The 25,594-nt window shown below is 52.5% G+C and overlaps 2 protein-coding genes and 1 long non-coding RNA gene across 3 annotated transcripts; 1 reads left to right on the top strand and 2 right to left on the bottom strand.

Moving 5' to 3' along the window:
* Positions 1–1,186: 1,186 nt before the first annotated feature.
* On the bottom strand, positions 1,187–2,617 carry IER5 (immediate early response 5). The gene has a single exon (XM_079313883.1). The coding sequence runs from the start codon at positions 2,464–2,466 to the stop codon at positions 1,765–1,767; it is 702 nt and encodes a 233-aa protein (XP_079170009.1). The 5' UTR covers positions 2,467–2,617; the 3' UTR covers positions 1,187–1,764.
* Positions 2,618–12,396: 9,779 nt separating this feature from the next.
* Positions 12,397–25,235, top strand: STX6 (syntaxin 6). The gene is made up of 8 exons (XM_079313715.1): positions 12,397–12,503; positions 14,912–15,093; positions 15,659–15,753; positions 17,454–17,516; positions 19,543–19,665; positions 20,857–20,963; positions 22,472–22,566; positions 24,059–25,235. The coding sequence occupies exons 1-8, from the start codon at positions 12,469–12,471 to the stop codon at positions 24,133–24,135; spliced, it is 777 nt and encodes a 258-aa protein (XP_079169841.1). The 5' UTR covers positions 12,397–12,468; the 3' UTR covers positions 24,136–25,235.
* Positions 20,816–22,465, bottom strand: LOC306805682. The gene is made up of 3 exons (XR_013775264.1): positions 22,218–22,465; positions 21,035–21,097; positions 20,816–20,946 (listed from the first exon to the last, which is right to left on the bottom strand). It is a non-coding gene; the product is annotated as an uncharacterized lncRNA (long non-coding RNA).
* Positions 25,236–25,594: the final 359 nt, after the last annotated feature.

Here is a 25,594-nt window from a genome sequence, read left to right on the forward strand (position 1 = left end):
AGCACCTGTACAAGGGAAGCAGGGACAGTGCCTTCCCATCACCTCCCAAAGCTCAGTGAGTGAAATGCCTCATCACACCCCATTTCCTTGTGTCATCTACCAGACTGAAATTGTATCACCATTAGGTGCAATTACCTAGAAAATTAAGATGGTAGGACTTTTGCTTTTACCTAAGGAGCTATTAAATTGTACACTAAGCAGTAGAGTTGCCTCAAAGCCACCCTAGAGCAGGTAGTTTCTCCTAATCTCTCCCATCCCCCTGCTTTGGGATGACCCAGCCCAACACCTCCAGTTCTCACAGATCCAAGGTGTTAAAAACCCCACGCTGGTCACTTCTCATGCTCCACCCAAAACGTGCTCCCAAGGTTCAGCCAGATATCCCAGGCTGTATTTCACAGCAAATATCTTCGACTTGCCAGAGATGCAAGCCTCAGTTGAAAAGTTTATTAATTAGGAGCAGAGAAGCCTCTAGTGAATCTTCCAGCAAGAAGCAGGAAAAAAAAAATTCCCCCACAATTCAGTCTAATTACAACGCCTTGGGGCATTCCACTCACTGTGAAGACAAGGCCAAACTTTTCTCCCCACCCCTAAGAGCAGGAACTTTAACCCAGTTACAAGCTTACTGATAATGAAAGAGAAAAAAAAAATCCTCCTGATATTTATCGTTTGAACTATTCTGCAAGTAACAGCAAAGAAGAGGCACAGAAACACTTCATGCAGAGCAGTAGCTGCATTCTACTGGGTAAAATCCACTCACACAGCCCCAGTCTGGATCTCGGAGCCGGCAATGCTGGAGCCAGTGCTGAGCCCAGCTGTGCCACAGGCCCGGTCAGACTGCACCCAGCTGCTCCTCCGGGATTTAGCAACCGCTTTCCACCCACAGACAGTGACTCTGCACATTAGGTACTTTCAGAGCAAGACCTCAAATGCCACGGCAGCTCCGGCCCCGAGAAGAGGCTGTAGCCAGAAGAGCAATGGGAACACCTGGAAGTTCCTGGGAAGGACTCCAGGCACCCTGACATAAGTTCCCTTTCTTCCCCAGCTCCCAGAAGAGCTGGACTCCAACCCACCCCAAGCCTCTGGCGAGGCTGGGTGGATCCAGCCACAGACATGCAGAACCACACCCCGGCTGCTGCCTGCCCTCCTCCCCCTCGAGCCAGCGGGGCACAAACAGGAACTAGGCTCATACAGTTGAAAATATTTAATACGTGTTGTACACGTAGAATTACATTTTATACAAAACATGATACATCACTGAAGGAAAACACTGTACAAAATTCCCTACGGGAGCCCCAAGCCTTTATACAACAAAGACCGGGAGTTACCAAGCCTAACAAACAGGCTCAAGGACTTTCCGTCAGAGCGTCTGTAAACTTCGTTCCTCTCAATAAACACTTTTAAAAAGCACCATGTAACAGTTCTGACCTAAACCTTTCCAAAATAGAAACTTTATTTAATAAACTTAATACTTTCCAAGCTTAAAATATCACCCGCCGGGGGCGCCCCCGGGGTCGGCGGCGGCCGAGGAGCCTCCCCCGGGCGCCGGGGAGGGCGGTGGCTCTGCCGGGAAGGGGAATTCCGGGAGGGCAGGGCCGGGGGCGCTCCCAGGGCGGGTGCCGGCAGCCGGGACCCGGCGGGGAACGGGGAAGCGCCGCCGCCGCGGCCCCGCGGTCCGTCCCGTGCGGAGGCCGGGTCTGGCCGGCGCCGGAGCCCCGCGGCGCTCGGTGGGTGTCACCTCCGGAGCCAGTCTCTGCGGCCGGGACATCAGAAAGCCACGATGGCCGTGCTCCAGGGGTTGAGGGTCCGCAGCACCGGCTCGTCGCAGCAGATCTGTCCCGGTTCGGCCGCCGCCTCGGCGGGCGCCGTGCCCGCCGCCGCCTCGCCGCCGTCCAGAGGCGGCCGCCGCCGGCCCTTGGGCTCCTTGCTGAGCAGTCCCGAGAAGCTGGAGCCGAAGATGCTGATGAGGCTGGCCACGTTGCCCGTCTCCATGTCCTCCTGCTCGCCCGGCGGCGAGGGCGGCGGTGGCGGCGGCGGCTCCTCTTCCTCGCGGCGCGGCTTCTTCACCGGGGAGCCCGTCTGGCCGCGCTCGCCGGCGCTCCGCTTGCGGGGGCAGTGCGGCGGCGGGGGGGCCCCGGCGCAACCCCCGCGGCTCTCGCCGCAGCAACAGCGCCGCGGCCGGGGGCCCTGGCAGTCCCTCCCCGCCTCGTCCTGCGGGGGCGGCGGCGGCTCCTCGGCCGCCCAGGCGGCGGTGCGGGGCGGCGGCTCCTCCTCGGGGGGCCCGGCGGCGGCGGGGGGCGGCTCGGGCGGGCAGCCCGGCTCGCTCAGGTAGACCTGCCGGGCGCTGCGCAGCACCAGCGACACCAGGAGGTTCTTGTGCAGCTTCAGGCCGCCGCGCTGGCCCCGCGCGCTGTAGATCTTGCCGAGCGAGATGCTGACGATGCGGTGAGCCTCCAGCTTGAACTCCATGGGGAATACCGGCGGGGCGAGGGGAGGAAAAAATAAAATTAAAAAAAAAAAAATTAAAAAGCCAGAAAAAAGAAGCTGCGGGCCGATGGGGAACCGGCGTGTCGCCCCAGCTCCGCACGCCGCCCCTTCGCGCCGCAGACTGAGCGAGCCCACGCGCCCGCCCGCCTTTTATACCGCCCCCGCCTCGGCCAATCAGGGCGCGCCGCCGGCCGCTCCAACCGCCGGCTGGCCCCCGCGCGCGCGCGCCAGCCAATGGCGGCGCAGGGCAGCGCGTTCGAAAGCTCGCCCCGCGGAGAGCGCTCTTAAAGCGGCAACGCCAGCACCCCGCCGAGGTGGGGCCCACCGCGGAACCCCCGGCTCGCTGCACCCCACGCGGGCGGAGGGGGCGATTTTGGCTAAAGCGATGGAAATGTTCCTTGGGGAGGAAAAAAAAAAACAAGAAAAAAACCCGAGCAAAACAAATCAAACGGAGGGCAGCCTCTGTTTTGTCAGGTTGGGAATGTTTCCCGCAATTTCAAGCCTGTCTCTGCTATCTTATCGCGTTAGAGAAGGAGCTGGTGGTGATGTTGGCTGGAGGGCGAAGTGTGTCTGAGGATTTCAAGGGAAATCTGCCCTGACATGGAGCATAAAGCCGTGCTTGCCCAGCTGCCAGGCGGAATTCTGCTCCAGGGGTCTGGCAGTGAAGCTCGCAGAAAGCCCAGGGCAGAGAGGAAGATCCACAGCAAGGCTGGGAAGGGCTACAAGGGAGGACAAATCGGGCATCTCCGAACATGGTGGGGACCATGGCAAACTGGAGCACCTTGTTTGGGAACTGAAACTTCGCTTGGCTGTGCCTGTGAAAGCTGGTGGCAGGATCAGCTGGGTGGCTGGGAGGACACAAGGGACAACACAGTCACCCCCAGACACAGCTCCAGGCACCAGGGAAGCCTCCAAGAAAGTCTGGAGAGTGTTTCAGAGCTTGGAGTGCAGACCATCCTCCTTCCCCTCACGGTCTAACCACCATTTGCAAGCAGAAAAGAAGTGAAAGGGCCTAAAATGAAGGAAGTTTAACATTGTGCCCCAGAGTATTAGTTTCCACTCCCAGCTGACACATAACAACTTGCTTCCATCCCTTTTTTCCCAGGGGATGAATCCACCGACTCCCCCAAAGGAAAGCCACAGGCTGTCATGATTGTCACCCTTTTTTGTTGGCAGGACATGTCCTAGCTATCTGGAAGGACAAAAGGGTGGCTGATTACAGAGGTAACAAAAAATAGGTGAAGATGAGGCCACACCAACGCATAGCTGACATAGCAAGAGCCTTCTACAAAAAATAAAACAACAAACCCACGTTCAGGACAAATGTATGTTTTCCTCCTGGTCAAACAGATGGAAAACCTCAAATGCCACTCAGCCAGGTCCCACCAGGGACAGTCTGTCCTGGCTGCAGGGAGCGGGGCTGTCCCCTCCACACCCAGCGTGGGAGGCCGGAGGGACGCCAGCTCCAGCGGTGGGAACTGAGGTTTTCCCGACCCGCCAAACCTGCTCCCCGCACCTCGGAGGGCCAGCAACACCCTGTCCTAAGCCCTCAGGTCAGCCTAACCAGCCAGGGCAGGTCTGGGCTGGCATGCCTGGGACTGCAGTCACAGCTCTTCCAGCACGTCTGCCCACCAGAAGTGTCCCCTCGGTGGCTGTGCCCCTGGGAAATGCATCACCAGCTTTTTGCAGGATCTGGGCACTTGCATCTTCAGCAGAAGTATCCTCGGTCAAAAAGTCAGATTTGATACGTCTCTGCTGGGCATATCCCAACTCAGGGACAACAAGCAGCAGTGCTTTTTGTCATCACACTGGCTGGAAAAAGCCCGAAGCGGGTGGAGGAGGCACAGCGTGGGAGCTCTGTGGGGTGAAGATGCTTGGATCTGAGCAGACTGACCTGTTCTGCCGCTCACCACCTCACCCTCATGGCATGAGGCACCACTTCTCTCCAGTCACTGCCTTTTGGCTGCTACCCTGCCTGGGAAAAGGGAGGCCAGCAGCATCTCCCGGCTCTGGCCAGGGATTAGCAGCATGGGGACGTGGACTGAGTGATCCCTCATCCCTCTTAGCGCTCAGACAGAGCACCAGCAGGGAGGAGCAGGGGTGCAGAACGTCGGACAGCAGAGCTTGTACCCACGAGTTTCACCCAGCAATACCATCCCTGATGGCACAACCATCAGCACGTTATTCCCAGAGCACCAAAGCCCTTCCTCGACATCTGCCTGCTCTGCAGAGATGGGGTGATGGTTTGCTATCGCTCGGGGGGGCCCACGGAAGAGGCAGGCAGGAGAGGAGCAGTGGCAGCGGCGGCAGCCGGTTGAAGCCAGGCAGTATTTTGGTGGCAGCCCCGCCGCTCCCTCCCAGGCTGATGTCATGCTTTAGTAACTTTGAGGCAGAGTCACATGGCAGCTTCTGAGGTCAGCGCCTGGGGTGGCTTTGTCTGCCTTCCTTGTGCCTGCCCTGGGCTCCTGCCGGCTCCTGCCCGGAGCGGCCCCCTGGGCTGACCCCGCTGGGGCTGCGCTCCGAGCACAGCGACCTCCGATAGCCACGGCTCGCCATCCCCGCGATTTGGGAATCCAGCCGGAGGGCTGGATGCGCCCCTGTCCTTCCATCTGCCCGGGGAAGGGACATCGCCCCCCACCCCTGCGGGTCAGCGGGGGATACGGGAGAAGGAGGCGGAGGGAAAGGGTGTGACCGGGCGCTCTAATCTCCTCATGTGATCCAACGGGCTTGGAAGGGGTTTGACGAACAATTAACAATCCTCCGGCTCAGCTGCTGTTTCCCGAAATAGCTCTGGCAGCAGGAGGAGGAGGAGGAGGAAGGGGGCGGCCGGGCTGGCTGGCAGACAAAGGTGGCCTCTCCCCAGCAGAGCTGCGGCCGGCACGGCGGTGCGGAGGCAGCCCCGGAGACCCACCTGGAAAGGCAAACAATGCGACATAAAAGCAGCTCGAGGGAGGAAGCAGCTTGTGGTACAACTAATAATTGCAGAGGGCTGCCGGCTGTTTTGGAGGCGTTTCAATTGGCCCTCGCTGCCGAGCGGAGCGGCTCGGCGCCGGGATGCTCGCTGGGATTTGGCGCGGTCGGATCCTGGCCGGGAGGGGGGGGGGGGGGTGGTGGTGCTGGGGCAGCCCGGTCCGGCTCTGCCGGCCCCCCGAGCCGCCTGGCTGAGCCCGGCACGGCACGGCACGGCCATCTGGCTCGCACACGGCCACCCCGAGCGGCCGCGGGATGAGGATGTGGTTAGCGAGATCCTGTTCCGACAGCGGCGCCTCCTCAGCCCCCGCCGGCTCCTCGCTGTCACCAAATGTGCGGGCCAGACCCCAGGGGGAAGCCAGATGCGGTAAAGAGGATGGACGGTGAAATTAGGGTCTCCTCAAAGCACAGCTGGAGTCATCCATCACCGGCTGTGCCAGTGCCACTGCAGTGCATCGGCGCCTCTCTCTTCTATTCGCACCAGGACTCACGAGTTAGACCCTTCCTGGGAGGGGGATGGGAACAAATCCATCAAAAGCCCCTCACCACCAGCGGTGCTGGGGCAAAAGCCTTCACACCAACAGCTGCCTGGAGCGAAAACGGAACTTCAGGACAACCAAAGCCCAAGGGAGATCAGGTCACATCCCCAGTGATTGCTGACGTAAACGAAGCAGGACATAGAGGAACATTTCCAAATGGGAATCTGTCCACAGCTTGAGTTCATTTGTGGATGGGAATAAACATCTAAATTGCGAGGCACCCATAAGGAGCTCAGGAGGAAGAGGAGGAAGGTTGTCTGGGTTGGGTTTTTTCCCAGGAAATTCAATGATTCACATGGATGCAGTCTGGACCTGCCACAATCGGATATTGGTAACTAATTTCCCAGAGTTCCCAACTGCTCTGCTTTATCCTTGCTTGGAGATAAGGTCAGAAGAGCTGAGAAACATCCCAAAACACCGCCCAGAGAGCCAAACACTAATCACTGATGAATGAAAGCCAAACACAAGTGAAACAAATACAAACAAATCAATACAGACCTAAACGCAAAGGAGAGGAAGCAAGTCCCTCGGCTTCTGAGAGTGCTGAGACACCCACTCCAAAACCACAGTGAGGTGTGAGCCTGCAGTACAGCCATGTACTAGAAAGCAAAGGGGTTTTCCAGGGTTAAAACCCCCTTCCCATGACAGAGATTATAGTGCTGATATCCCAAGCAGGCAGGACTCTCTCCTACACATTTTTTTTCACCAGTAATGTGGGATTCCCCCTTCTCCCCCCAACATGAATGATTTAAAATTTCCCTTCCCTCTCTCTGAGCCACTGGTTTGGGATTTCCCTCTCCTTCCCTGGAGAACAGTGACCTGTACCTCTGCCCATCAGATATCCTGCTACTCCTCCAGCAGCCTCTCCAAACACAGAGGGGGGGGAAAAGTCCCACTCCCAGCTATCAGCTTCTTCAGGCAGCTGTTTCCCTTGGAAAAAAAATGTGACCCCACATCTTTCAGTGGGTTATGGTACTGGTTTGGGTTTCCTGGGGAAAAAATGCATTTATTTGTCCGGGGTTTCCTATCAGACAACCCTTCTATTGTAGTCTACCTTCCTGTATTTTTTTTTCTGCAATGGGTCCCGTGCCACTTCCAAAGGCTGCCTTGTGTCCAAGATATAAAGAAGCAGCCCAGCAAAGCCCAGGTTTTTCACTGGAGTGATTTGCTCCCCAGCAATCTCTGAGCTAAAGCAGGCAGCAGCTTCGATGGCTGGGGCTAAACATCTCCAATTAATCAGGGGAACTCCACACGGAGCCAGTTGCAGCCGCGGCTCAGCAATCCGCAGGGCACTTCGGCTGCCCAAAGGAGTCTCAGCCTAATTATTTCCCCCCCTCTCTCCCTGCATCTCAATGTCACCTTCCTTGTAGCCATGGGGCAAATGACAGCCGCAGTCCCAGAGTGCAGATGTGCCCTCTGTGTGGCTGAGGTGGCACAGGGATGCTCCTGAGCCATGGAGCTGCCTGCTCTGCTTCCCTCCTCCTTCCACCTGCCCCTGCGGGACCTTGGGACTTGACAGAAAATGACACCACAGACACTCCCAGCCACCGCTGGGAGCAGCAAGGGCAGAGAAGATCCTCTGCAAGGGCAGAGCGGATCCTCTCTGAGTCAAATCCCTCCTCCCAGCAAGGAAAACTGTGAGATGAAACATCTGTGCCTGCCAGCAGGCAATGACTGCCCCAGTTCCTGATGATCTCTGCCCCTTCCCTCTTGAAAGGCCCTTCCTATGACCACCTTGTCCTTCTCAGGGTTTGTGGGGAGCCTGGAGCCTGGAGAGATCACCCATGGAGACAGGGATAACGAGGAAGTTTTTAGGGTTTAAAGCCTGCCTGGGAAAAGTCCCTTCTAATTTCACCCATAACAAGGACCCTGTCAGTCCAGCACCTCACTGGTTCTGCAGTTTAACAATCTCTTTGGATTCATATAAGATCTCAGCATCCCTGGCATCACATGGCAGGCAATCCCAGGGATTCATCCTGCAGAAAGCAATGCTGCCTTTCCTCAATTTCATTTACCCATTTCATTCACCCGAACACTGAATATTTAAGTCCAGACCAGTGTTTTGTCTCATCATCCTCTTAAAATCACCACTGAAAAATTTCAGCTATCACTAAAAATGAAAATGAGGAGGAAAACCACCAAAGCATTTGAAAGCCTTTATGGCTTCTTCCTTTAGCTGTAAAACCTTTGCAGGGGTGGGGAGGGGAAAGTCCCCTCTACTTTTATAAATCCAAATTCAAACCAATCCAGCTTTTCCCTCAGAAGAAGAGGCTCTTCTTCTCCACCAATTGCACATCCTTTGCACCAGGCTAGTATGGGATCCCACACCCCCCTGTGCATGCACACACATGCCACAAAGATTTTCCTGATAGAAGTTCCAGGGAGCCCAGCTCTTCCCTGCAGACAGCTGGGATTCTGATGAGTTGGCACTTTTCACGGTGCAGAAATGTTTCATCAGATCTTTCCTGACCAGTTCTGCAGCTGTGTGCTCTGCACCCAGTGCTCCTCTCCCAGCAGGAATCGCTTAGCTGAGCATGCTGAAGAGTTCCCAAAAAACTCCTCGTTGCCTCCAAGCCCCAAATCAGAGCTTGCCATATGGAATAATGGAAAAAAAAAACAGCCTCGTTCTAAAACATACCAACCCCAGTGTGGTTGGAGTGGTTTTCAGGTGAAAAATCTAAATTATTTACTACATCATGTAAATTAATTTTTAGCAACAAAGACCAGGCCGTCTCTTTTATTCCTTGAAAGTTTATGACTTCCCTACATTTCAGTAAAATTCCTTATTTTCAGCCCTCAACAGGTCTGTGAAGCTTTACACTTTTTTGCAAATGTACTCAACAATCTTAGCTATTTTCCAACCTAAATGATTCTGAAAAAAAAAAAAAAAAATTCAAATAAGTGAATTGAGTGTTCACATAATTTATTGAAGGATTTCTGAAATTCCTGGCTGGTAATTCTAAGAGTCTACAAGACATTTTCCCTCTTCCATTCCCAGTGCAACGAAGGTTTCAGGCACAGGTGGAAGTCACAGGAGGATCATCAAGTTTTGGAGAGCACAAGGTCTTTGTGGGACAGGGACAGACAAACTGGACCAGCGACTCCTTGGAACTCTGTTTGTTCCTGGAGGGAACCTCCCATGCTAAGCACACATTTGGCAAGGACACCCCAAATCCTGCCAGCGTGGGAAAGTCATCCCAAATCCAGCAAGGAAGGGCCAGCAAATGCCAGCCCTAAAGCTGCCACCTGTTGCACCACTCCTGGTGTGGGGCTGGCCAGAGCAGGAGGTGGAATTCTCACCCCAAGAGCTGCAGAAACCAGTCCAACGTGTGCCACAGCCCTCCCAGCCCAGGGTGCGTGTGAGGAAAGCTGCTGGCCTTGCAAAAGCCGGGTATTCCTTTCCCATGCTGAGGAGGCACCTCTGCAAACGGGGGTTGTGCCCCTTCCCTGCCTTTGCTCAGGATGCTGGACCACTGCCACCTTCGGGAGGAGCAGGCCAGGATGTACTCTGGTTAAAATTTGGGGGATTCCTGCTGGACAAGCCTCCACAAAGTGAACCCATGTGGGAGTGAGGCAGGGACATCCCTCTGCTGTGTGTCCATGGATGGGAACATCCCCCAGAGCTCTCCAGGCATCATCCCTCTCCTGCCAGCTGCTGCAAGCCCAGCTCAGCTAGTAAAGAGCCCAGAGACTTCAGAGAGGTGGGAATGAGGGAAGAAGGGATCCTCACCCGGAGATGGACAACATCCAAGCGACACAGGGCTGTTCTCACCCCACAAGGCAGGAGGAAGGAAGCAGTGCCTGTGCCTTCCTGGGGCAGGAAGGGCAGCAGGAGCCGAGCAGACTGCCTGTCTCTCCCTCCTCATTCCTCTCACACCGGCTGGGAACACAGCCTGGCTGAGCTGCTCCTGCTGGGGACAGAACCCCACAGTGCCAAGGTTTGTGTTCTGATCCATGAATCCGGGTGAAGGAGTCCAGCTGGATGGTTTTTATATGAGACTGCAAATCCTGTGAGAAAGAGTTTACTGTTCTGGGTTTGGAATAAAGCATGAAATTTCTTCCCCACTGAAGTCTCTGACACAAGCAATACTTCTGCTCAATACAGGTGTGTGAGGAGATGGTGCTTGAACACCTCACCTCACTCCTCTCTTCAGTGAGAAGGCTGCTTTTAGCTCTCTAAAACAAAAAATAAATACCTTTAATCTGCATAACACAAGGAATGGGACATACACCACCTTCTGTGTGGTTGCTGGTGACACAGTGATGCTAAGGACTGTGGACCACTGTGGGAAGGGATTATATGGGAAGATGTGACCACCTCTGTCATCACAGGGCTGCTGAGAGCAGGGTGCTGGGGTTAGCAATCCTGCATCTCTGTTCTGCCCTGGTGAGAGCACATCTGGAGTGCTCTGTTGTCCCAGTTTGAAGGACAGGTGTCTCCAATAAAGGCAGAAGATTCTCTTTGAAATGGAAAATGTAAACCCCCTCCCTACAAATTATTATAATTTTGAAATTAAGGGGCTCTCAGGCAAAGATATGGGAATTAGGAATAACAGTTCTTTACTAGGAAAATTAAAATAGAAATACAGTATTACAAAGAGCAATCCCAAACACTGCCAGAGTCAGAATCCAAGCTGACACCCGTCAGTCAGTCAGGGTGGTGGCAGCAGTCCCATTCAATGGTGGCTGCATCCTCCTGCAGGGGCAGATGTGGTTCAGCTGGAGCAGTGCTCCTGGAGAAGGTGCAGTTTCCTCTGAAGGTGCAGGGATGATGTGGAAAGGTCTGGCTTTCCTCTGGAATCCAGTGTTAAGAAGGTCCCTTGGTGTCCAAAATCTCATTTTTTCTCTGGGTAGGAAAGGCTTGGCTGCTCCCCCTGGCTGGAGCATCTCCCAGTGGGATGATGGAATTTTATCAGTCATGCAGTGGGACTGAATGGGCCAGCAGCAGATGATATCTGCCTGGAGGGAGGATGGGCTGTGGAAAGATAAAGATGATTGTCCCAGCTGGTTTAAAGCTGGCCCATTAGCAGATAATATGTGCCAGGAGAGTAGTGCCAAGGGGCAGGAACCAATGTACACCAGTGCAGGAGAAACAGGACTTTGGATAGCAAACTAATATGATTATGTAGAGGCTGATTTATTGTTTACTTTTTAGCTTTAATTATACATTTTGAGATTATTGTTTACACGATTACGCATTTTTGATTGGTGCATTTATGCTGTTCACTTGTTTTGTAGAAGTTTTTTAGATACAGTGATTAGTGATTGTATAAAGTTTCATCACTTACTTTTATTTTGGGTTTTTTAATTTCGGTATTTTGTTTTTCAGCTTCTTTTCTTCTGATTTAGCACAATTTATGCTTTAGTGGCTTTGAAGGGTTTTAACAAATTGTAGAAAAACACTTAAAGATGGCTTGTTTCGTGCACTTGTTATAAACACTGGTTTAAACGAAGAAATATACAGAAAAAGTGTGTGAAGGAACAGCAAAATATGCAGAAAAACAACTAGGCAGTAAAATATGGAGAAAAATAGCTAAATATAGTTTGGCTGGTGCAGATAGTACAGACTAAGGCTTGGACTTGTTTAGACATGTTTACTGTGGCTTAAACTTGTTCAGTGTCACTACACGCCTGAATACAAGTGTTATAAATAAAAAAAAAAGATCAAGCTGAATTAAGTATGATCAAAAAGTTATTTTTATTTCGCAAAAGACAACGCTGAGCCCTGGATCGGCACTGGGTGAACACAAAATGATCCAAACTCTGCTGTTTTGGATCCCCCAATGTTCGCAAAACCACCTTGGTTAGTCCTGTTTTTATACAGTTTTTTTCTACCCTGGAGCAGAGGTGCTTCTTTTTTTTGGTAGCTTTTTGTTCATGTAGTTTTCTTTCTCTGCGCTGGGCTGGACAAAACGATGAATTTTGGTGAATGCAGATTTTGTTTTAGGGGAACCAGGCATTAAGATGTAGTTTTTTCCCTGACGACTCCGGTTATCTTGATTATCGAGAATTGTCGGGTGTTCATCGCTTGGGTATTCCCGGGACAGTTTCTGAAGGGGCTATCTCTGCCCGAGCCACTTCTATTAATTTGCTAATTTAGGTTCTTCAGCTTTTGTTGGCAGCTGCAGTGTTGCAATGAAGCAACCCCTGTTCCTCCTTCTGCAGCTTTACGTTCTGAAGTTTCCTTATTATTTATACAAACATGATTTATTTCACATTAATTACAAACCAACACGAATTATTTTATAACCTACATAAGATAAGGAAAAACTTCATTGCACGAGTGACCACCGGCACCGATTGCCCAGAGAATCCGTGGGCGCTCCGCTGCCGCCATGACGCGATGACGTCAGCCAGCCACGCCCCTTATGAGCGCGGCGTGGGCGTGGCCGGCGGAGGGCGTTGCGTGAGGGGCGTGGTCTGATGGAGGGGGCGTGGCCTGGCGGCGGCCGTGGCGTGAGGCGGCGGCAGCGCCATGTCGATGGAGGACCCCTTCTTCGTGGTGAAGGGGTGAGCGCCGCGCTCGGGGCTCCGGGCCGCGGGGAGAGCGACGGTCCGAGAGCCGAGGGGGGCGGGCACGGCCGGCCCGCAGCGCGGGAGGCCCGCGGAGCGAGGGGCGAGCAGCGGGCGGGGGTCTGTGGGGAGGGTGGGAAATGGCGGCCAGGCCCCCCCGTGCTGCTGAGGGGCTGAGCGCGGGCCCGGGGCCTGTCCGGCGGCGGCGGAGGCGATGGGGTGAGGCGGGCAGGTGCCGGGCCGCGGCCGGGCCTGGCCGGGCTCCGTGAGGGGAGCAGCCTCGGCTGCAGGTGCTGCGGGCAGAGCGGGGCTGGGGGCTCCCGGCTGGAGACTGCGGGGAAAGGTGGAGAGGAGCAGGCAGCCAGCTGTGGGGAAAACAATGGGCGTGAGAGAAAGCCTGCGGAGAAGGGCCTGAACGCTGGGAAATGCCGGGTAAAGGTGGCCAAAGGAAAATTGTCATTAATGGGGTGAAAGGAGCTCTGTTGGAGCTACCGGAGAGAGTCCAGTGGAGGCCACAGCAATGATTTGGGATCTGGAGCATCTCTCTGGTGAGGAGACGGGAGGAGCTGGGTCTGTTCAGTCCAGAGGAGACTGAGAGGGGATTTTATCAATGCATATAAAGATCTCTGAGGGGTGTCAGGAGGATGGTGTGAGACCATTTGCAGCAACAGGACGAGTAGCAATTGCCCTAAACTAAAACACAAGAAGTTCTACCTCAACGTTGAGTTGAACTTTCTTTACAACGATGCCTTGGGAACTGCCCTGGAAAAGGTTTCCTAGGGAGGTCGTGGAGTTTGCTGGAGACATTCCAAACCCATCTGGAGGTATCCCTGTGTCCTGTGCTCTAGATGACAGTGCCTTTACAGGGGTTTTGGACTGGATGGTCCACAGAGGACAGTTCCAACCCCAGCAGTTCTGTAAGAGCAGCTCAGTCACTCAACACTGCCCTCGGGCCACCTTCAGCTTGTGCTGGGGGCTGATCTTCTGCCCGGTGTCAGAGTGAAACAGCCCTGAGGGGCTCCTGGTGGGGTGTTTGGAAAAGCCCTGTGAGAACAAGAAGTGTGGGAAGGGATAGTGGTGCAGCCAGGGAAAGTGGATCCCTCTCCCAGGCTGAACTCATTCCACGAGGAAAGTGTGGGAGTCGCCATGGGTGGGGAGTGAACGTCCTGTCAAACTTTCCAGAGATGTTCCCCCAGCGTGCAGGGAAGGGCAGGGAGGGGAAAAGGGATGTCCTGCCCCTCCCTGAGTTAATTATTACCTGGCCGGGCAGAGGGGCTGGTGGTGGTGTACCCACTGGAATTAACTAGTTTGCTTTCTTGGTGTCTGTAACTCCTCCCATCAGAGGACATCCAGCTCTGCTTTATATTCTTCCTGCTGGGTACTTCCACAAGTGTGCTCAGATGAAAAAAAAAAATCAAAAAACAAACTAACCCAAAACTTGTGCTGGCAAGTAGAGGAAGGAATGAAGTTTTCCAGATCCTCAGTGCAGGCTGCTGGCTTTAGGGCACTCAGCGTGGCAGACCTGAGCCGTAGGCGTGCAGGGACAGGAGGGGCAGGCATCAGAGTGCTGAGAAACAGCAGCTTAGACAGCAGCTGGAGCACTTCAGGCCCTGGTGGAACTGAGAGAGCTGCAGTGCTGGCACCTCAGTTCATCTGGCCTGCACCTCCCCTGCTTTCCTTCATGGGGTGAAACACCTGGCCATTGTGTGCAAGCTCATATTGTGTGTCTCACTTCCTAATCCCAGCTCCCTGCAAACCTGGAGGAGCAGTTCACAGCTCGGGACTACAGAGGTTGTAAATGCAGATAACCACACTGAGAGTCTGTAACCCAAATTTACAAACCTGCTTGCCCCAAACCAGAGCTGTCAGCAGTGCCTTCCCCTGCTGTGAATGCACTTGTCTCCAAAAGAGCTTAGAGCAGCAGAAAAACCTTGTGTTTCCTAAGCCAGCATAGTAGGGCTGTGTATTTTTTTAGATGCTGAATTAAAATAAACAGTGCTGCACTCAACAATCTGCCTGGCTGTGGTGTGGGGACAGTTCCTGTAATGCTGTGTGCCCTTGGGGTATCTTACATGGGTAGTTAAGGGCCTTGAGAGGAAAACTGTTGAGAGAGGAATGAAAAGCATGGATTGCCAAAGAGCTCAGCCCCTCTGCCTTGGCTTGCCTGGGTGACACTCAGCTGCTTCCCCTGAAGAAATAGGTCCCTTCATGAATAACTTCACGCTGCAGCAAGATACAGGGCACATCCTTATTTTATAAAATAAACACAAAGTTGTTGGAAGGAAAGGTGTTTGGGAGTAAGCTGTGACATCCCTGCTCAGCTGGACACAGGCTGCCCTTGTGTCACTGCTGCAGGGCAGCTGATGGTAATTCTTGGCTTCTCTTCACTCTCCTACTGGCTGCAGGGAGGTGCAGAAAGCTGTGAACACTGCCCAGGGGCTCTTCCAGAGGTGGACAGAGCTCTTGCAAGATCCCTCCATCGCCACAAGAGAAGAAATCGACTGGACCACTAATGAGCTCAGGAACAACCTGCGGAGCATCGAGTGGGACCTGGAAGACTTGGATGAAACCATTAATATCCTTTCTTGTGGCCCTCTGGAGGTAGTTGCAGTTCCCAAGTTGTACTAAATAGCCAAGTCCCAGTGATTGTTGCTCTTTGCAAAAATTAGAATTGTTTGGGATTGCATTTTGCGTTCACATCGGCTTTTCCCAAATTGCAAATGAGAAATTAAGTCAAGGATTCTCCTTTTGCCTTTTCGTCTCCCTTTTTTGCAAGGTATATTCTAAGATGCTTTGTTCTAGCAAGCCCATTGTGTTGTGTGAATCTGGATTTCTGTGGAGTCAGTTCATTCTCTAGGCTGGCTTCCAGAAATACTCCTTTTCCCTTGTGTTCCTCTGAGCGCTCCTGAAAATGCTGCACAGCATCACAGAACCAAAAAAAAAAAAACAAAAGTAGAAAAGAGAAACCTTGCATGTATGCATGAGCTGCACAGCACATTCCTGCCATGCCTCCTTTTCCATCCAGCATGCTGTACTTTGCTAATCAGATTTTGGGAACAGGCACAACACAGTGGCCACTTGGCAGGCACAGGGGTTTGTGGATCCATTTGTACCCAGCACTGCTTCTGGGGACTCCTTGACTCGGTGCCCAGGCATTGTCGAGGCAAACCCAAGGAAATTCAACCTCGATGCCACAGAGCTGGGAATCCGCAAAGCCTTCATCACCAGCACACGGCAGGTGGTCAGGGTAAGGAACCTGCCCTGGGCAAGGCGTGGGGGGCATTGGGTGGATAAAAAAGGAAAGTTCTGTGGTGGGCTGGAGAGCAGAGAATAAACCTGCTACCTGTGAGTCTCAGGTTTCCTCCTCTTCCCCCTGCATTCCCTCCTGGAGCTGCCCAGAAGGGTTTGGGAGTGCAGGTGGCCCATGGAATTTCCCCCTTTTAAGCTGCAGACTCTTGAAGTCTTCACACTGCTCTCACAACAGTGAGCTGTTGGGACAGGGAGCCTGTGGTAACAGGAGCAAGAGTGAAGACCCAGCTGCAGTGTGGGGCCTCCCTTCAGAGTTGAGGGAAATGTCCCAGCCATTCGTAGCACTGGTTTTCAGTAACAGGGAGACCACTTGGAGCACTGACAGATGGTTAAAGCCTGGTGTTATTGACATGGTGACTTCAACTTCCTACCCCTGCAAAACAGTCCAAACAACCACTGGATTTATTTTTAACTTGAGGAAGATTTTTTTTTTTTAGTTTAAGCTTACACTTGAGAAGCAAAAAGGGGATTTTAACAACTTGGTGGTAACAAATAGAGAAGAAACATCTTTCCAAAAACTTCACTGCTTGGTAACAAACTGCTAGTTACGAAGTTTTCTGTCTATTAATAGCTACACTGAGTTTCTGCTGCCTCTCATGACTGTGATGTTCCTGCTCCACGGAATGCACTGGTGTGGCTGGCAGCAAGCCTGTTACCCTACCTGCAGTCCTGCAGTCTGGGTGCCATTCCTAAGGCTTGCTGCCTGGGAACTGATCCCAAAACCATGCTGGCCCCAGGTAGCAGGCATATGCTTGCTGCCTTGCCCTCAGTGTAGTCCACTCCCTAATGAGCAAGATCCAGCAAGTTTCCTCTCTGGTCCTTTTCTCCTGGCTGAAAAATGCTGGCTAATGTGTTTTGGAGCAGTGTCTCCCACTGGGAAATGAAATTTGTAAGTAGCCCTGTGCAGCTGACTTCCAGGTTTCCAGGGAAATTTGTGATGTGCTGCAGCCAGTGAGAGTTACCCAAGTGGGATGTGGTGGTACTCTTTGGTGATGTGTTGCACATCTCTGAACAGTAAAACACATCTGAATGCTCTAGTGGCATCAGAACTCTGGTAGTGGATCAGTCTCTGCCAGATGACATTGACTATTTGCTAATTTATGAAAACTAGGCTTTATTACATTGTGATGGGGAGCTTGCTGTGATTAGTGATCTGCAGGAACTCCACAGCAAAAAATAATTGGTAGGAGGGAACATTGACACAGTCAGAGAGGGTGGCCACAGGACAGGAAATCTATGGACTTCATACTATGGAATAAAAAAACCAGATGCAGTTGGGAATGAAGCACAGGAGGTTATAGGCTTTAAGGCCTTGACAAACACTTCCTTACCCTCTGTCAACAAGAACATTAGTTTATCATACAAATCAAAGTGGTTCTGGTTGTAGTGGAGCAAAATGAGTAGTAAATGAAGAGTATTTTCAAAATATCCCAATGCTGTTGATTCCAGTATTAGTATAACAATGAAACTTCCTACAGTATGTTTCCAGACTCTTCTAAAATGTGGGTTTTCAAAGAAAATCTCCCTTCCCTCACTCCCCCTCTTAGAGCCTACCTGGGTATAGACAACCCTGTAGCACCCCGAATCTGCCTGTCACCTCCAATCCAATGCTCACATGCTGCTTCTTTTATTGAACAGGACATGAAGGATCAGATGTCAAACTCTTCCATGCAAGCACTGGCTGAAAGAAAAAACAGGCAGGTGAGAAGCAGAAACGGGCAATGTGTATCTGCTGCACTGTATATCCTGTCTGGAGTTCCTCCCCTGACAGAGCTGTGGTGTGGGAAGGGGCTCACATGCTGCAGCCAGGCTGTGTCTGAGCTGTGTCCATTTGGCTGCCCTGGGAGAGCTGCTTCTCACAGGCATGTTGCTGCCAGCCTCTCCTAAGCCTCTCTCAGAGCAGTAAGTCAGCACTCACCATCTGTGTCTATCTTCAGAGCTGGTTGTTTACAACTGTCAGCATTGCACCATCCCATGGAAAGGGAAATCTCCCTCCTCCTCCTCCTCCTCGTGGGGGGGAACCAGCTCAGAATCCATGTCAATGAATGTAATCCTGCTCTCTGCTGGATTTAGGAGCCAAGATGGTGCAATATCCTTTCATGCAGCTGCTGCTGGTAATAGCCATGTAAGAAGATGGAAGGAGCTTGAGGAGTCTCATGTTGTCTGCACTTGTAATCTAAGGAATAGAAATAGATGCAGCTTTCCTGGCTCCTTTCTGGCTGATGGGGAGGCTGTAAGGAGATACTGGAGCTGACCCACAGTAAAAGCTGATGTGTGCTTCATACAGTTAATTGTTTGTACTGCATCAACCTTACCACACATGACAAAAACAACAAACTGAGAAGCACAGAACTCATTCCTGAGCTTGTCATAGGGTTAATTAATGTGCTTGGCAAACACTCCCAGCAGCAAAGTCCCTGACACCCTTGCTCAAATAAGTCTGTAGCGATTTGCTGCTTTCTTTTGCATGAGTTTCCTGATAGCTGCAGGAGACCATATGGTCCAGTTCAGGCAGCAACATCTGGTCAGGAAAACTGACTTCCCCTTGCTGCCTTCCTTTCCCTTCCCAGCCCCTTCCTTCATTCCAGATTGCAAGGCTTATGCTGGCCTTTGTGTCTGAGGGGCTGGCTAGCAGTGACCTGATCCTCACAGCCCAGGCTGGCAAACAGGCCCTGAAGCTGCAGGCAAAGCTAGTGCACTGCATTAAATAAAATGCCACAACCTGGAGGGACCAGGAGCTTGTTTAGTGTCTCGAGGGCCCACAAAGCCAGATGTCCTGTTGGCTTCCTCCATGGTCAGTCTGTCAGCTTTCCCCACCTCTCCTTTGAACCTTGTGAGATGAACTGTAGAGACTATCTTGCTTTAAACCTGACAGAGCAGCCTGGTCATTGTCTTGCTGTTCTTGACAAATATTCAGTTATTCCATCCTGCCCACAACCAGGAGCTGCAGGATTGCCTTGTTACAAGTCAGCCTGGCTTCCACACTGGAGGGCAGAGTCCCTAACCCTTCCCTAGTGGTGCAGGGTGTAGTTCCTCAGCTGCAGATCATGTTCATTCTCAGCATCTGTAGCTTGGATTATTTCCCTTTCAAGGACCAGACATTTGGCTGGAAGGCCACACCTCTGCAGGCTTTGCACAAGCTTCTCTGTTCAGGTTGTAGGGCAGGAAGCAAGAGTGACTTTGTATGCTGGCAGCTGAAGAGCCTGCTGGAGGGACAGGCAGCTTGGATCATAGAACATAAACTCTGGTCATATTTTGCATTATTTTACTGTCAACTCAACTGGTTAAGTACTTTATCCAGACCCTCTTAAGCCTCTGTCATTAGCAGCAGAGTGCTCAGTTGGGGCTGTGCATCTGTTAACACAATATATCCCAACACTTCCCAGCTCACATGTCCTAGCACACAGTGCTGCCTCTTGAGCAGGCCTCTGCCAGTCCTTTGTGCTGTGCAGGCCTCCTGCACACTGTCAGTCGGCCACACTCCAGCTCTCCTGCTGCTGGAGAGGCATCTCTGCAATTCCAGGCTGCAGAGGCTTCCCAGGCTGGCATTTTGGCTCTGTGTTGGTTTAGTTCATGACAGCACTTTGGCTGAGTAGCAACAGAGCAGGAGGAAAGGGATGCTGTGTGCGTATGTACACGAGTGTTGCCTTGTCTGCCTTCCCACCTCACCCTGTGAGGCTGTGAGCAGACACAAGGGTGTTGCTAAGAGCTCTCTGTATCTGTTTAGGCACTCCTGGGAGAGAGTGGGAGTCAGAGTTGGAGCTCTGGACCTGACAAATACAGCCGTCTGGACCGGGAGCTGCAATTAGCAAATTCACATTTCATCGAGGAGCAGCAAGCTCAACAACAGGTAAGGCAGCTGGCATCACAGACTAAATAGCTTTGCTTGCCAAATGGGTGCCAGGGGGCTGGTCTGGCTCTAGGAGGCTGACAGTCCTCCTCTTTGCTTGTGGCTTTTGTCTGTGCATGCATTTCCTGTGTAGCACAGCTTTGGGTGATCTCAGCACAAAGGTTTTAACCCTGGAGGCGTGGGGCTTCTTCTGGGTTTAGGAGGCAGTCAGTACAATCTGGAAGATGTAGCACTCTTAAGATTTAATAGTACTGAAATTCTTGGAAGAGTGAAAATGCTGCAAAAAGAAAAGAACCTGTTTGTCTTATGCAACTTCCTGTGGTTAAAAAATATTTGGTGGTGTTTGTGTGCATCTCCCCTCAGAACAGGCTGGGAGCAGGAGCACGCGCCTGCTTCCTTTTCCTGCTTTTGTGAGATTAGTGAGAGAGGCTGTGTGAGGGCTTGGGAGAACCCCTGGTGAGGCACTTCCCAGCTGACAGGGGAGTTTGCCTGGAGAAGTGCCCAGGCCAGGCACACACTGGAGAACTACAGGGCCTTGACACAGGCAGTGACTTGGAGGTGGCAAACTCTGCTAAAACACCTGACCCGTGATGCCACCTCAGCTTCCAGACACATTTTACCTACTGACTGCAGGGAGATAAATAGCTTCAGAAATAGGTAACTAGGGTAAAGCTAATCCTTAGCGTGACTCTGCCCTGAAAACGACTTAAAGCAGGAGCAGACTTATTCCTTTGGCACATCCAGAGCCAGGCTGGCTATTTTTAGCTGTAGAAGCTGCAACAGCCTTCTGCTTGCATTAACCCCGTGTTGGCTGCAGCACATTCCAGGTGGCATTTCCCAGGCACAGTGTGCCTCCCTGGCCTGTTTACCTTGCCAAGGGTTTGATGACCAGCCCTTGGAGCTTTCCTAAGTCACTTTTAGCTGTGCATACAGCATGGATGAGCTGAGGCTGGATTTGCAGGGATGTCTGGAGGCTGCAGCCTGCTGTGCCATGGGGATGCCATGCCATGGAGGCTTTCCCCTGGTTGTCCCCTCTCTGGCATTTCTTAGGAACGTGCTCCTCATTCCTGGTGGCTTAGGTCTGAACCCAGGCCTCACAGCTGATGTTGGCTGAGCAACAAGTGCTTGTGCCCTGGATGGGCTGCAGGCAGCAGGTCTGTAATTGCCCATTTCCCTTCTCTTCTCCTTCAGTTGATTGTGGAGCAGCAGGATGAGCAGTTGGAGCTGGTCTCTGGCAGCATTGGGGTGCTGAAGAACATGTCCCAGCGCATTGGTGGGGAGCTGGAAGAGCAAGCAGTGTAAGTGTGAGACATGGCAGCAGAAACCTGGCACAGGGCTGGCTGCAGCATGGCTGGGTGTCTTCACACACCTGTCTCTGCCTCTGGTGGAGCCTGGAATTCACTGGTCCCTCAGGCAGCCTCTCCCTGCCAGCCTATGGAAAGCATTTTGTACTGCAGTCTGCAAGGATCGAACTGCAACCTCCTTCCTTTAGAAGCCTGATCTAGGGCAGGCTTAGCTGCCATCTTCCCTTTCCTCCTCTCCTTTTCACCTGCTCCCCCACAGGCAGCCAGCAGATAGGGAGGGAGGTGCTGTGTAATGCAGATGCAGGCCACTTCTCACTCTACAGGGCTTTGTGCTGCCCCTGGACAACTGCTGGGGCCAGGAGCTCTTAGCTCTGCTCTGAAACATACAGCACAGAGCTCCTTTTCATCACTGAAGTTAAAAATAACCCTCACCCACGCAAAGGGTTAAAGGGCAGCTCACAAAGTCATTTTGCATCCATCCATTTACATATAAATTAGATTTCTTTCCCAGTTCTTGTCCTTTGCAAACAAGTTCCCAGTTGTGCAGGCTAACAGCTATGCTTCCAGAAAGGCTTGAAGGATTCATGCCTAAAACCCCTCCTTGTTTGGCTGGTAAGAGTCTGGAGTGCCATGTCCCTTGTGAAGTGATTTCGTCTTTGATGGAGAGAAAGAACTTTCCACCTCTCTCCTGTGTGAAATGGTGCAGCATGAGAATCCTCTGCTCTCACAGAGGAGACTGACATGGTGTGTCTGTTTCTAGATCATCACACAAGCCATCAGTGCTTGCTAGATTAGCTTGTAATTACCACAGTGAGGTTTTCCCCACTGAATGAAGGTTTAACAAGTGCCCTGGCACTCCAAATGAAGGAGTATGTCCTTTTAAATACATTATGCTTTGAAGTCCCACTGGCTGGAGACAATTGCATTGGTACCTTGACTCTGGATGAGCACTGGCATTGACAAAGCATGGATTCAGGAAGGTTTTCAGATTCATTACAGTCACTGCGTGGAGGAAGTAAAAAGGTAACTTCCATGCAGAGCTTGAAAAGCACCTTAAAAGCAACTGCAGATCTCATTCCCACTTGATGCATGACTGAAACAAGATTTTACTTTAAACTGCAAGCCCTGAACAAGAAAAGAGATTTAAAGTCCAAGCTGACACATAGATCTAACTGGTCTCTGCTAATCACAGGTTAAAAATGAGACTTCCCTTTTGTAAGGAGGAAGCCCCCCACACACACTCCTCACCTTGCAGATGTGTGTAGAGTTCAGCCACAAACACACAGGGAGGAATCCTGAGTTACTTCCCACCAAAGCAGAGCTGCTGTTCCAGCAGGTTCTTCCCCTCCCTTGGGTGCTTCCAGGAGAGGAGGCCACATTAATTTTGTCTGCCAAGGTGATATTGTGCTCACATCAGTGTTTTGATCCATGTGTGTGAGCGTGTGCAGAATCCCCAGGGGATGTGCCACATGCTGACCAGTGCTCTGCTTCTGTGTCCTCAGGATGCTGGATGACTTCTCCCACGAGTTGGACAGCACTCAGTCGCGCCTTGACAATGTCATGAAGAAGCTCGCCAAAGTGTCTCACATGACGAGTGGTAGGTCCTGGGAAGTGGGAGCCAGTCCTGGAAAGGGAGAGACAAGCCTTTGGATCTTCAGGCTGGAACACTGCGCTCCCACCCAGCCAAGGGGAGGGAGCAGCTCTCAGTTCTTGAAAGAAGGGGAAGGCTTCCAAGCCCGGCAGCTGCTCCTGCCCAGACACTGCTCTGCTGCCGGTCCCTTGCCTTTGTTTTATTTACAGATGCCTTTCTATTTATGCTGCTACTGCTGGGAAAATCCCCCTCTAGCTGGTGGGAGGGGAAGCTCTGCAGCCTCCTGCTCTGCTGCAGTTTCCCGGGCTGCCTGTGGAACAAAAGCTGTCAAGGTGCCATTAAACACCGGCCACCGTGTGTGGCTTCCCCCGCACCAGAATGCCTGCGGCAATCCCCTTCCCAAATCCCACCTGCCCTGGGGCTGCTGGCGCCAGCAGGCCTGTTGTCCATCTCATGGAAAGAGCTGAATTCCGTGCTGAGCCCACAGAACAGTCCTTATAAGGCTGTGCCTGGAGCCGGGGGCCGGCGGGCAGAGCAGACAGGAAGCCCGGCCTGGCTGCCGGGAAGTCCCGCACTGCCGGCTGCCTCCGAGCCTGGCACCGCGCCCGGCAGCGCCGCCTACAGCACCCCTCTCCCCTGGCTGCTCTGGACCTTGGAAGGCAGCAGCCTGTCAGGAGGAAAAGCACTCCTGCTCTGCAGGATTAGGCTGTCCCAGGGATTTATGAGGTACTGGATTACAGCCCTAGAGAGACCACTTGGAGTGCTGACAGTGCACTTTGGGTCACCAGCAGCTCAGCAGCAGCACAACCACGGGTGAACCCCGTATCTCTGCCCCTTCCTCTGGGACAACCCATGGATCTCTGCAGAGTGTTTCTGAGTGTTGTGAAAGAGCATTTTTTGCTGGAATCTCCTAGGCCAGGGAGAGTGGGAGGGCTCTTTCTGGGGTAGTTGCTGTGCCTAGGAGTTGAGGGGCTGCCAGCAGCCCTGTCCCCACTGCTGCATCATCATCTCAGGGGGCAGACAGCGGCTCTCAGAGATGTTGAGCCAATGAGGTGCAAAGATGTCCAGGGAAACCTGATTCCTGGCCCTGTCCTAAGGGAAGCCGCCACAATCTCTTCCTGGCAGAGCTCCTCAGGGCAGCTTTCACCGGATCCCTTCTTGTTGCTCTGGCAAACAGATTACTCCATGAATGAACAGCAAACACAGCAGCTCTCTGCTTGTTCCTCCCAATTGCTTTTGAGCCAGCTTTTCAAAGATATTTGAACTTGGTTGGGAAAAAGCCTCAGAATTCCCACAGCTGTTCCCAAACCCCAGTGTATCCTGAAGGAGAATGTCTCACTGCAATATACAGAGCCACAGCCTTTCTCCCACAGGAACTGTTATTTTGGCTTTTTGTGGCTTAAGCTTGAATTTGGTTCCTCACAGTTACATGAAGAATGCTCCCCCAACTTTCCTTCTCCACTAAAGCAGGAAGACTGATGCTTCCTTTTCTTTCCAGATCGACGGCAGTGGTGTGCAATTGTTGTCCTCTTCGTCATCTTGCTAGTGGTGCTCATCCTGTTTTTCGTCCTGTGATGACAAAAACTGAACTTCCTGGGACGCCCCCTCCCCGCCCCCTCGCCCCCGCAGCACGGGGAAGTGAAACTCTCCCCGTTTCCGTCCGCCCCCAGAGATCCCCGGCAGGAACACCTGCACCCAGCTCCCACCATCCTCCTCCAAGGACTGCGGCCCGGCTGCGCCGGCACCTCCCCGGGCCGCGGGGAGAGGGGGTGGAGACTGGAGCTGCCTCCTCCCCTGCTGCGGTGCAATCTGGGCTCCGGGTCTGGCTCCGTGGAGCTGGAGGGGGACCTGAGCCCCGCGCTTCCACCCGGTGCAGGTAGGAGCCGGTGGGAGGCGGGCACAGAGCAGTGAGCCCTGGGGAGGATGGGATAGAGGGAGGAATTACTGAATTCACTGAGCATTACACACTGCAGTGCCAGTGCCAGCCTCAAGCATTACTGGGAAGGGTGAAACCCCCCAAGCCACGGCAAGGGAGGGGAGTCCTGGCCCTGCTCCCCCTGCCCCTCCCTGCCTCCTGTGGGCGGCTCTGTAGCACCAATTCACTGCCAAGAGAGCACGGTGAGTCCTACCAGAGCTTTCCTACCCTCTACACTGGGCAGAGCTGTAGGGTCCTGCTCATGTCCTGCTGTCGGCCACCCAGGCCCCATTAGACACTCCAGAGCTTTAAACCTGGGGTGCTGCACACTGAGCGCTGGCAATCCGCCCTGAGCCAGAGAGGGAGAGTCTTGAAGCTTTTAAACTTGCCTCCCTCATTATACAAGCCTCTAAAGCTCATTGACTGATGCTTTCTTTGCCCTTGTATAACTGAGTCACTGCTTCTGTTTAACAGCTGCTTCCCTTTGGCAAGTGATTTGTCAGGTCTAAAATAACTTATTTTTCTTAAGGAAAAAAAACAAAAACCTTTAAAGATTTTTTTGATGACCATTGGAGCCACATTCTCTCTGCGGGTGCTTGACACGCATGATCAGAGGAACAGTGCTCAGTGATGTATTTTAAGTGTATATGAACTTGTAAATAGGATGTCTTAATTTTTCCCAACCGCTTTTTTTTGGACACCTCCATTGTAAGCAACCAAAAGGTAGGAGATTCAAAGTTAGATCATGTTTCCTTTCCAGTCCTTTTGTTACCTCCCAGTTGTCTGTCACTCGAGTTGTCTCAGCAGTGTCAGATTCCCTACAGGAAACGTGGAGTAACCAGGTGGGCAATACCAAAAATGTGGTGAAAAAAGCTCACCTGGGCAGTGTCACTGTGGAGGAACAGGCAGAGGGGCTGTGCTGCAAGCACCAATTTTTGGGATGGGGGCTGACTCTTGAAAGAAAGCAAAAATAGTTTCTTACTCCAATCTTGATCCCATATTTTAAGTCGCAGACATGAAAAGACTCAGCACAGGCTGGCTTATGGCTCCCAGATGGGGCTGGGGAGGGACTTAATTGGCACTGACGCAAAGACTTTTGCTGAAATTGCAAAGCACCCC

The sequence above is a fragment of the Erithacus rubecula genome, assembly GCF_903797595.1.
Source record: "Erithacus rubecula genome assembly, chromosome: 10".
Taxonomy (NCBI): Eukaryota; Metazoa; Chordata; class Aves; order Passeriformes; family Muscicapidae; genus Erithacus; species Erithacus rubecula.

Excerpts from the sequence above, each read along its gene's own strand:
- IER5 (XM_079313883.1), bottom strand. The coding sequence starts at position 2,466 with ATGGAGTTCAAGCTGGAGGCTCACCGCATCGTCAGCATCTCGCTCGGC.
- STX6 (XM_079313715.1), top strand. The coding sequence starts at position 12,469 with ATGTCGATGGAGGACCCCTTCTTCGTGGTGAAGGG. Across the intron at positions 17,517-19,542 it reads CTGAAAGAAAAAACAGGCAG|GCACTCCTGGGAGAGAGTGG; the intron begins GTGAGAAGCAGA and ends GTATCTGTTTAG. Across the intron at positions 19,666-20,856 it reads AGCAGCAAGCTCAACAACAG|TTGATTGTGGAGCAGCAGGA; the intron begins GTAAGGCAGCTG and ends CTTCTCCTTCAG.